Below are 11,129 nucleotides of genomic sequence, written 5' to 3'. Positions count from 1 at the left end.
TTATATTTATCAGATACTGAATATGTGGCCACGTTATCATCGAAGAAGAGTCACTCTTATGCATCAAATCAATCTGGTTACGCATGAATAACCAGAGGAGTGTGTTAAAATTCAATGTATAAAGAGAAATAGAGAATTGTATAGATATTGATTGTATTATTGATTGATTGATTATGTTTACAATGAGTCCTATATATAGAAAAGTAGAGTAGGTAGGTGTGTAGTAGGTGGAGTAGGTGGTAGTAGGTAGGTAGGTGTGTAGTAGGTGGAGTAGGTGGTAGTAGGTGGTAGTGGTAGGTTTTAACAGGCCCCCGCAAACTCAAGGAGGAGAGACACAAATCAACTTGAGTTTGGAAAGAGTAACAAAATAAGAAAATAGACTAATACATAAAATAAAAGAGGATAGAAGACACTGGATGGTCGTGTCAGACCGTTGTAGCAGATAATGGCTGGACAGTTGACGAGGTCACACCGGACCGATGGAGAAGCTAACCGGAATCAATGTCAGGACAGTTTATGGGGTCATGCCGGACCGTTTGGAAAGTCGCACCCTCGAAAGGTGTGCCCAATCTTTCAAAAGGCGTGCCATCAAAAGGCGTGCCCAATCCATAAAAAGGTGTGCCAGACATTATGACGATGCGCGTGACGACCGTGGCTTGCGCGCCCATGTTGTCGTCTAGCGCCGAGCGGCGCACGATGCGCGTGTCTGCCTTGGCTATTTAACCAAGACAGAGGCTGAGACTAAGGCAGAGGCTGAGACAAAAACTTGCTAAAAACCTCTGAAAAACTCTTCGTTTGCTGAGAGAGATACTCTGTTGCCCAGAAAATGGCCTCTTCTTCCCGTGGTCTGCTCACTCTCTTTCCAGACCTCAACGAGTCCACAAGAGAAATAACTGGTGCGGTGGCCCTTGAACCGCAACCAAGCGCCTCTGGTTTTGCGCCGTTGAACTTTCCTATGCGGTCTGTGGAGCAAAAAATGGCAAGGCAATCGGATATTGAGGCCAACCAGTATACATTGAAGTCATGCGTGGAGACCATGACTGCGGTCACAAACTTGTCGCACCGGCTTCAGAGTAGGACAAATGAGGTGCAGCAATTAAACGCCCAACTGGCTCTGCTCCAGCGCATGTATAAGGATGCGCGAGCAGAGATATGTGTGCTAAAAGCGGAAAACAGGGAGCTGAAGCGGAAGGCCACCGTTATGTTCTGATTTGGAGGTCCGCCATGTGCTGTAGTGGAGGAGCAGGGAGGAGGCAACTTGCTTGGTGGTCTAGGAAGCACGGAGGTTGGGCAGTCACGGGACACCCAAGAGAAAAGCAAGAAGAAGAAACCGGCAGCAGAGTAGAGAAGAAAAATCCCACCTGTGGATGTGGTTGTTTTGTTTGTTTGGTTTTTTTTTTTTTTTTGTGGTGGAAAATGGTGATCGGGGTGAGCCCCGACATGAATAAAATAAAATGAGTTTGGTGTGCAGTGCTTCTTCTTCTTTTTTTTTTTTTTTTTTTTTTTTGGTGAAGTGAATGTGTGAAAAGTGGCCTGTGTGAATGGTATCTCTCTCTCTTCACATGGGGCTGTCTCTCTTGCAAGTATGTGTGATAAAATAAAATAAAAAGAAAGTTGGGTGGTGGAAAAGTATGGTTAGAGAGACATAATGATGATGATAAAATATGATGATAGGGTCTCAGGGAAAGAGAGTGCAGGTTGGGGGTAGTGCCCCTGCAAAAGATATATTTTATTTTATTTTATTTTATTTTATTTTATTTTATTTGATTTTTTTTTTTTTTTTTTTTTAGAGTGGATCACATGGGTGAGTGGTGGTAAAGGAAGTAAAAGAAAAAATAAAGAAATAAGAGAAGAAAAGTAAAATGGGGTTGGTGTTCACCAAACTTTTCAGCCAGCTTTTTTGCCAAGAAAGAGATGCGTATCCTTATGGTTGGTTTGGATGCCACTGGCAAGACCACCATTTTGTACAAGCTGAAAAGTTTGGTGACAATCGAGAGAAAATGTTCGAGCGGCCACGGCGGCTTGAACTTGGCGCTGATTCCACACATCGCGCCGTTGAGAATCAGCCCGTCGTACGGGCGGCTCGAGCCACAGCGAAGAGTGATGAGAAGCGCGATGGCTCCGCCGAGGGACTCGGAGTAGAGAAACGAAGGAAGCGACGGCGCGTGAAGAGCACGGAACGAGTCGAAGAAGGAGACACAGTCGTCGACGACAGGGTTGATGTCAAGAATGTGGCAGGAGAGGCCTTCGGAGAAGCCGTGGCCTTGGTGATCAATGGCGCAAGTGGCGAAGCCGGACTTGGCGAAGAGGACGGAGGTGAGCTGAATGAGCCAGCTCGATTCGCCAGTGAAGCCGTGGACGACGACGACTATTCCGATGATCTTCGTCGGCGGGAGTGGGGTCCACGACTGTGTGAACAGCTTCATTCCTCTGGAATTGGTGATGTACTCGAACGAGTGACTCACTGAGTGGCGAGTGTAGAACTCGTCCGGGGTGAGCGAGCCGAACGGGCTCTTCTCGTTCACCTCCGCTATTGGGTGCACCATTTTTTATGCTAAAATGTACCGGTAGGACAGGATACAAAGCGGTCTCATTTTTGTGGTGGATAGCAATGACAGGGACCGAGTTGTTGAGGCAAGGGATGAATTGCATCGCATGTTGAATGAGGATGAGCTGCGAGATGCAGTGTTGCTTGTATTTGCTAACAAACAAGATCTTCCTAATGCGATGAACGCTGCTGAAATAACTGACAAGCTTGGCCCTAATGCAGTGCTGCTTGTGTGTTGTGTGAATGGTGTGAAGAATTGGTGCAAGAATGGAAGAGAGAGACAAGAGTTCAGTTATGGAATTTGTGGCAGCGGATGGAAGGTATGTGTAGAGGTCCGGCGGGCGGCCAAGGCGAGACTGCCGCCCGCCGGTGAAGCAGAATGACTAGGTTGTTAACTTGGCTCTGATACCATGTTAAAATTCAATGTATAAAGAGAAATAGAGAATTGTATAGATATTGATTGTTTTATTGACTAATTGATTATGTTTACAATGAGTCCTATATATAGAAGAGTAGAGTAGGTAGGTGTGTAGTAGGTGGAGTAGGTGGTAGTAGGTAGGTAGGTAGGTGTGTAGTAGGTGGAGTAAGTGGTAGTAGGTGGTAGTGGTAGGTTTTAACAGAGTGCCACTACAGCAACATCCACTAGGGTTAGCATCAAACATTCCTTACAGACTTTGAGAGCTACAATTCCTTACTGAGAATTGATCAGAGACCCCTAGATCTCATGGACCTTCTCAAAATCAAATCCCTAATTTTGATGACGAAAACTGATCCTACTCGTGTTGAATTGCTATCTCCGGGAAATCCCACATTCACTTTCTTGTGGTTGAAGATTACTTCATCTTGCTCCGGGTGAAAAAAAAAATTGTGGAAATGAAGAAGACGAGGGGTCAATGTTTGTGACTTGCATTATTAGCTTGGTGTCATATCATAACATTCCAAGTATATGTAATGGTAGAGGTGCATATTGTAGCTAAGAGTTGCAATTGTTCATTTCAATATAGGGTTTGAAAATTACAACTCATAAGGTTTTTATACACATGTATTTGGATAGGAATGAACTGTGTCATTGGATTGGCCTAGACATTCTTGACAATTTTGGGGCAAATAATGCTACTTGAAATAGTGCATTATGGACCTGTTTGATTGGCAAGATTATTAGTGAAGAGATTAACAATCCATGAGATTAATGTAAGGTTAGTCATTCAACTGGATTAGTGAGAAACATAATTCCCTCATGTCTACATTTGTTTTGCAATATATATGGAAATATATAATCTCAATTATGTGTATTCTTTGTGTTACTAGTTGTAGGATTAAAAAATCTATAAACTTTGTTGGATAGAATGGCCATTAGAATATAATTCAAATAATAAAATTTACAACCAAACAATGGAATATGAGTCCCACGGATTAACAGTGTCAATCCTATAGTTTGCCCAATCAAACAAGCCCGATGTGTATTTGTGAGATGTAGTGGACTGATTTTGAACACGTATGGCTCATTCTAGCAAATTTGAGGTTTGAAATTTAGAGACCATAAAGAAAATAGAATCAGAATTTGATGATGGTATCAAGCACAAAATGTTGGTAATAGTTAAAAGAAAAGCAAGAAGCAGCAATACAGGTAACAGATAACTTCAAATCTTTTGAGGTCACCATATCAACAATACAGGAATGAGAGAGGATAGATTTCTATCATTTCAATCAGGTCTACTAAGGTTTGAGTTTGGTTAGAATGAAAGTGATTAAAATTGAAAAAAAAGAAAAAAAACAAGCGAACAATTTTTTTTTTTAATTTTTAAATTTATTTGATAAAGGAGCTAATGCTATTTGATTAACTTGACATGTTTTACTCGACGTACCCTAATAAATAAATAGTTTGGATCATCAAAGTAGAATCCAAAATGAACATCATTTGCCACACAATAGTGGTTGATGTGCATGGCACACAATAGCCACCCCAACTCCCCCTACCAATCATCTAAAAAATTACGGAGTGGATCGTCGAAGTTAGGAATTAGTAAATGGCCAATATCTCCCTTTCTACGACGGAAATAGATTCTTTTTTATTTTAATTTTTAATTTTTGTCAATCAATGAGAGATAAATTATACAATTATCATAAGAAATACATCAAAATATTTATCTATAAAAAAATTAATAAATAGTGACAAAAATATAACAAATCAGCAAAAACTCCAAAAGAATATAAGGAGAAAAATCCACACAAAAGTAAACATATATAAAAAGATGCAAAGAATCTTGGTCAATGGACTAACTCGGTTCCGCTTCATGAAACAAACAAAATTACTCCAAATTCTAATATCCCTACATTCCTTTAAACAGTTCTTAAAATTGCCAAATGGAGGAAACATTTTTTTCCCCATATTCTTTGGTTTCTTATTATAGTATGCAATAACTTGGTACAACCAGACTTTACTTGAATGATGGGGATTTGTATTCATTCAATAGGATATTATTTATTGTATCTCTGGATCAAGGTTTTAAAAAGCGGCCGCAACCGTTACGCAATGCCGTTACGTGACTATTTTGGCGGTTACCGTCACCTGTTACCGCCGCTTTTACAGTGTGATTGAGATTCACAGGTGTGTCGGCCGTAGCGACTGCCGTAGCGGTCGTAACGGTGCCGTAACGGTCTGTTACGCACCGTTACGTAACGGTTCCAAACTGTTTCTTTCGAAAAAAACACAAAAAAAAAAGCTGCAAATGAGGGAAGAGAGATAGAGAGAAGAGAGAAGATAAAGAGAGAAAATGAAGGAACAAGAGATAGAGAGAGAAAAGAAGAAAGATGAAGAACATGTTATTGATTTGTTAAAACTGTAAGACCTATGCTATTCTATTCAACTGCTATCACTAAACCATTTTGTTTGTGTGTGTCTATCTATATATTGTTTGAAAATAATAATAATAATAAGTGTGGTCATTATCTATTTGGCTTGATTAAAATATGTATATATATATATATATATATATTTAGGCTCTTATTTATTCTCTTACTTTTGTCATTGTTTATCTTATATATAATAGTTAGTGATTGATTTTTTGTATAATATAAAGTCATTAATTATTAAAATAAAATAAAAAAAACTCAATTTGTAGTGATTTAAAAATATGAAATATATTGGATCATACTTAAAAATTTACAAAAATTGATCAATATTTATTTTTAATCCAATAAATATGATCATGGAAAAAAAAATTATGCGTATCGGTAAATTTTTTTCAAATTATGCGAAAAATAAAAAAAAATCACGGTTCTGGTTACCACAACCGTTACACTACGGCCTTTACACCCCACAACCGCAACCGCATCACCACCACCGTTACGGCAACCGCAACCGCTTTTCAGAACCTTGCTCTAGACTTATTATATAAACAGTAATGATTCAGACCCCTACAAAACATCACCCCCACAACCCCCACTCACTTATGATTCATCCAAGTAAAAAAGAGAAAGAAGAAGAAAAAAAACGTTACAAACACATCATTAGTCCACACTGTGGGGGTGGTGGGGGTCCTAAATATTTTCCTTGTATAAATAATCATGTTGTGCCATCTGTGGAGAGTACAATTCTCTCCTCCCAAAATTTTCTTTTGGCTTTAAGCAGCTGAACTGTAATGATATTCCCTATATATATTGTTTTCAAAATCAAAGACACTCACTCAAGATTCAAAGGGCAATACCATACAGAGATGTGAAAATTGGTGCAGTTATGCATTTTAAATATACGAAGTCATGTAAAATAAATAAATAAAAGAAAGAAAGAAATTATTTCTCACTGTCTCTTTGTTAATATATATAATATATCTACATAGATAATATATATAATCTATATACATAGATTAGATTAATGTATAGTTAGTGGCAGTAGTGGCATTGTGCTTTCGGCTGCTTTTCCTTTCTGTCCCTTTCCTATGATGGTGTCTGTATAGCATTAGCATCTTCCCATCTCCTATATATGAAAGAGTGTGTGTATCTATTGTAAGTGAGATTGAATAAACAGAGTTCTCTTCTCTCTTTCTCAAACTATTGTTACATGGTATCAGAGCTAGATTAAGAACCTAGTAATTTCATTTCACCGGCAGGCGGCAACCTCGCCTTGGTCGCCCGTCGAACAAACCCAAATTTCCTTAATTTCTTCTTTCACGGCAGATTCTTCAACAACACTTCATAGCTCAAATACAACACTTCAACAAAGATAGTCTTCTCAATACAACAAACAGACCCACTCACCAATTGCCTCACTCTTTACCTCCAATCATCGTCCCCAACAATGGGTTTCACACACACAGGATTCATAGCTCCGTTTTGCACCCAGCTGACAGCTTTGCAATTGGACCCTCTGTCCACCGTGGGTGATAGCAACACACCAAACAGCTTGCAGCTGGTCACGCTACCCCCCTAGCTTGATCATGAGGCCGCCATTGCAACTAGCGTCGTATACTCGATCGCAGTCGATGAGTTCTTGCTCAAAGAGCTCGATCGGTTCGCCGGTTTTGATCTTGTTCAGGCCTTCCACCGCTGCCACCGTCGAGAATGCCCAGCAACTCCCATAATCCCCTTGATCTTTAATCGGAGCAACAACACCTTTGGTTCTCCAATCAACAGACTCCGACAACTCCTCGTCACCTCGGACGACATATCTCCGGCTCAACCCCACCTTGGACTTACTTGGACCGGGCTAATGTCATGGCTGAGAGATATCCACCATAACTCCATCCATACAAACCGACAGATGGGTGAGTGGTGTTCAGGTGAGACCATGCAAAACAATAATAAAATATATCAATCCAGCTTGTGCCACCCACACCTCATCATATCTTCATATTTGTTTAATCTATCAACATCCACCCACCTCCAATTCAAAGATGCTGTCATTACCCACTTTAGCTATAATGGTTGGCACCATCATGTGTTGGTTTGAACAAACACGTGGGCCCAATTACCACCCACTTGTATATACACTATACACTTTTCATGTATCCAATCCAACATTATACTGAGCACGACAGCGTCGAGGTGTGTCCACTTCCATTCCACCCATCTCTCCCTTTTTATCTTACTTTTTCCATTCCACCAAAAAAAAAAAAAAAAAAAAAAAACACACACACACACACACTCAACACCACCTGATCGATTTTTCTGCTCCAACAACCTTGTACCATTCTTGCCATCCGACTTGCACAACACCCTTGTTTTATTCATATCAGGGATCCACTCCGCTCACCGTTCTACACCAAAAAAAAAAAAACCCTTTTTATCATTTTTTTTTTAACATCTTCACTCTGTGTTGAGCTGTTTTACTCCACTTTATTAATCCCTTAGTTTCAACCTCAAATAGGTTTCTATCTTCACACCTATTTGAGTTTGAAGGGGGGTTATACATATATCATGGTGAGCATGGTTACACACCATGCGAACCACCCAAGCTAATGAGCATGGTTATATACCATGGGAACCACCCAAGCCACCCCATGGCGCACTCCCTAAGTCGCCCCCTTGGTGCACCACCACAATCTTTTACAACGGTCCGACATGACCCCGTAAACTGTCTCGACATTGATTCCGGTTAGCATCTACATCGGTCCGGCATGACCCCATAAACTGTCCCGACATTGATTCCGGTTAGCTTCTACATCGGTCCAGCATGACCTCGTAAACTGTCCAGACATTATCTGCTACAACGGTGTGACACGACCATACCGTGTCTTCAACAACAATTTGACACAACCATACAGTGTCTCCTATCCTATTTTATTTTATTTATCAGTTTACTTTCCTGTTTTGTTACTCTCTCCAAACTGAAGTTGATTAGTACCTATCCTCCTTGAGTTTGAGGGGGGCTGTTAATATATATAATATATCTACATAGATAATATATATAATCTATATACATAGATTAGATTAATGTATAGTTAGTGGCAGTAGTGGCATTGTGCTTTCGGCTGCTTTTCCTTTCTGCCCCTTTCCTATGATGGTGTCTGTATAGCATTAGCATCTTCCCATCTCCTATATATGAAGGAGTGTGTGTATTTATTGTAAGTGAGATTGAATAAACAGAGTTCTCTTCTCTCTTTCTCAAACTATTGTTACACTCTTGAGGTCTTTCTTAAGACTTAAACTCGATAATTATTTAACATATGTGAGACAAGATGTCAAGACTACATATACTTAAGAGAGCAGTCGGGGGTGAAATGTTGGACCCTCTCCAGAGAGAGAAAAAAAAAAGGGGAGGGAGGGGTGATAAAGTTTTAGAAGTCAAGTTAAAGATTAGGTGGTAGGTACGAAATATATATATTTAATTTAACTAAACATATATAACTTTAGCAAAGCAGAATGACAAAAAGATATTCATATAACCCATTTCACTTGATTTGAACACAAATCTTAATTTAGTTTGATTAAAAATGAAGTCAACTATAGCATTCAAACAAAAGGCCCTCTCACTCTCTAAACGAACTAGGAAGAGGTTCACATAGAGAAGTGTTATCTCACACTTGCAATGTCTTTTTGCTATTTGGATCAAAAACCAATATCATATATTAGTCAATGCTTGCAACTGATCCACGTGGCATCATAATCGGCACTATGTTAAACAAGTTGGTAATGAAATGGGTAATATATATATATATATATAGCTATATGCATATGGAGGTATTGAAATGGCATCTGAGAAGAAGAGAACTTAAGTCAGTTTAGAGGTTCAATTATCATAGCTTTTTTAAGTAAACAAATTAATAATAACCAATCGGGAAGTTTTGCCTATTTGTCCATTGCATATTGTAAGATAATTTGAATACTAACTTGGCATTTCTTCTTACTCAAATTTCACATACATGAACAATTCTAATAAGTTAAGTCATCTTAGAGGGAGGGAGATATCAATCTAACCCTAAGAGAGGGAATTTAAATTTGATATTGAATATAGATTTTGTTTTATAGATCTCTTCAGATACATTTTGTAAACATAAATTTTATGAAAATCAGATGTGTAAAAAAAAAGTAATAAAATTTTGAAGTTTTGAAACATTAAAAAAATAAAACAATTACTTTACACATTAATTTGGTTGTTATGCACAAATCACACATTTTTATAAAATAAGAGTATTACGGTTAAATAGGCTGATTCATAGAACTTTATCATTTTTTGTTTTTAAAATGGAAAAATAAAAGATTTATTGATAAAAAGAATAGTATAAGTTGTACAACGAAATTACATGAACATGAAGACCTAAAACAAAAGCATGACTTAAAATGGGTTAAGTAATTTTTTGTGGGACATATTCTATTATAATTCCACATACTCATCTAGAAAACTTCACAAATATAATTTAGGTATTACCAATCTCTAAAATGGAAAAATAAAAGATTTATTGATAAAAAGAATAGTATAAGTTGTACAACGAAATTACATGAACAAGAAGACCTAAAACAAAAGCATGACTTAAAATAGGTTAAGTAATTTTTTGTGGGACATAGTCTATTATAATTCCACATACTCATCTAGAAAACTTCTCACATATAATTTAGGTATTACCAATCTCTAAAATATATGTATATACACACATTATATTAATACATTTCACATTGAATTTGAGACTTGAGAGACTAGCCATGGAAAAGTTACCGTTGTGGGATTGTATGGCCTTTTATGACGGACTTAACAAATAATCAAATAATCTTTGATGTGTATATATATATATATATATCAGCAAAAAATAAATTTTATTTATAAAAATTTTAAAAAAAAAGAACATAGTAAGCAAAGCAAGGCAGAGAAAACTAGTGCATCATTGTTAACCCAATGAATCACAACTAGGTTGGCAGTCAAGAGGCAACCAATCACTGTTACCTTCTTCTAATATTACTATTATTTTCACTTTAATTAATTAATGACTGCGTCCCCCTTAGTTTTGCCTATTTAATAAATTCATATATTGAGAGAGAAAAGCCGGCCAAGGTCGGCTGTGATTAAAATGAATGTGAAATTTTAATGGACCAAAATGAGAGACAAACATTGATCTCATGTTTAAAAAGTGGGAATCCCATAAGCAAAAGCCAAAACTGAATATTGGAATCCCATAGGGTGGGTGGTGTGGTGTGGTGTGGTGAGGGATCTATGGGATCATCCTCCAGCTGCTGTGGTTATGAGAAGGTCGATGAGGGGTATGTGAATCTGATGAACACTAAAGCTACTGCTTGTTTCTGCATATTTATTTTTGAGTTTAATTATGTTTATCTATGTATCTAAATTATGCTAAAAATTTAAGAGGAAATCTTTGGTGTATAGGATGACAATTGGTGCAGGAGGAAACAGTAGTAGTACATGGAGGATATTTACATACAAGGAGTTGCAAGCAGCTACCAATGGATTTAGTGAGGATAATAAACTTGGTGAAGGAGCTTTTGGAAGTGTCTACTGGGGTAGAACTTCGGATGGCCTTCAGGTTAGTGCTCTCTCTACTCTGCTCATCTCATCTGCATATCCTGTTTCCATATTTATTCATCCATGCATTTCTCATTATGTTCTTTTACTTGCACAAAAACCAATCACAAA

The 11,129-nt window shown here is 38.0% G+C and overlaps 1 protein-coding gene across 1 annotated transcript; it reads right to left on the bottom strand.

Moving 5' to 3' along the window:
- Window positions 1-1,796: 1,796 nt before the first annotated feature.
- LOC145804008 (caffeoylshikimate esterase-like) lies at window positions 1,797-2,686 on the bottom strand. The gene has a single exon (XM_082897418.1). The coding sequence runs from the start codon at window positions 2,544-2,546 to the stop codon at window positions 1,797-1,799; it is 750 nt and encodes a 249-aa protein (XP_082753544.1). The 5' UTR covers window positions 2,547-2,686.
- Between the last annotated feature and the right edge of the window lie 8,443 nt (window positions 2,687-11,129).

The sequence above is a fragment of the Camellia sinensis genome, chromosome 12 (genome assembly GCF_055761805.1).
Source record: "Camellia sinensis isolate YWXY chromosome 12, ASM5576180v1, whole genome shotgun sequence".
NCBI classification, from domain to species: Eukaryota; Viridiplantae; Streptophyta; class Magnoliopsida; order Ericales; family Theaceae; genus Camellia; species Camellia sinensis.
The sequence above is the reverse complement of the archived record's forward strand: the minus strand, read 5'-3'. Positions and strand labels throughout refer to the sequence as shown.

Excerpts from the sequence above, each read along its gene's own strand:
- LOC145804008 (XM_082897418.1), bottom strand. The coding sequence starts at position 2,546 with ATGGTGCACCCAATAGCGGAGGTGAACGAGAAGAGCCCGTTCGGCTCG.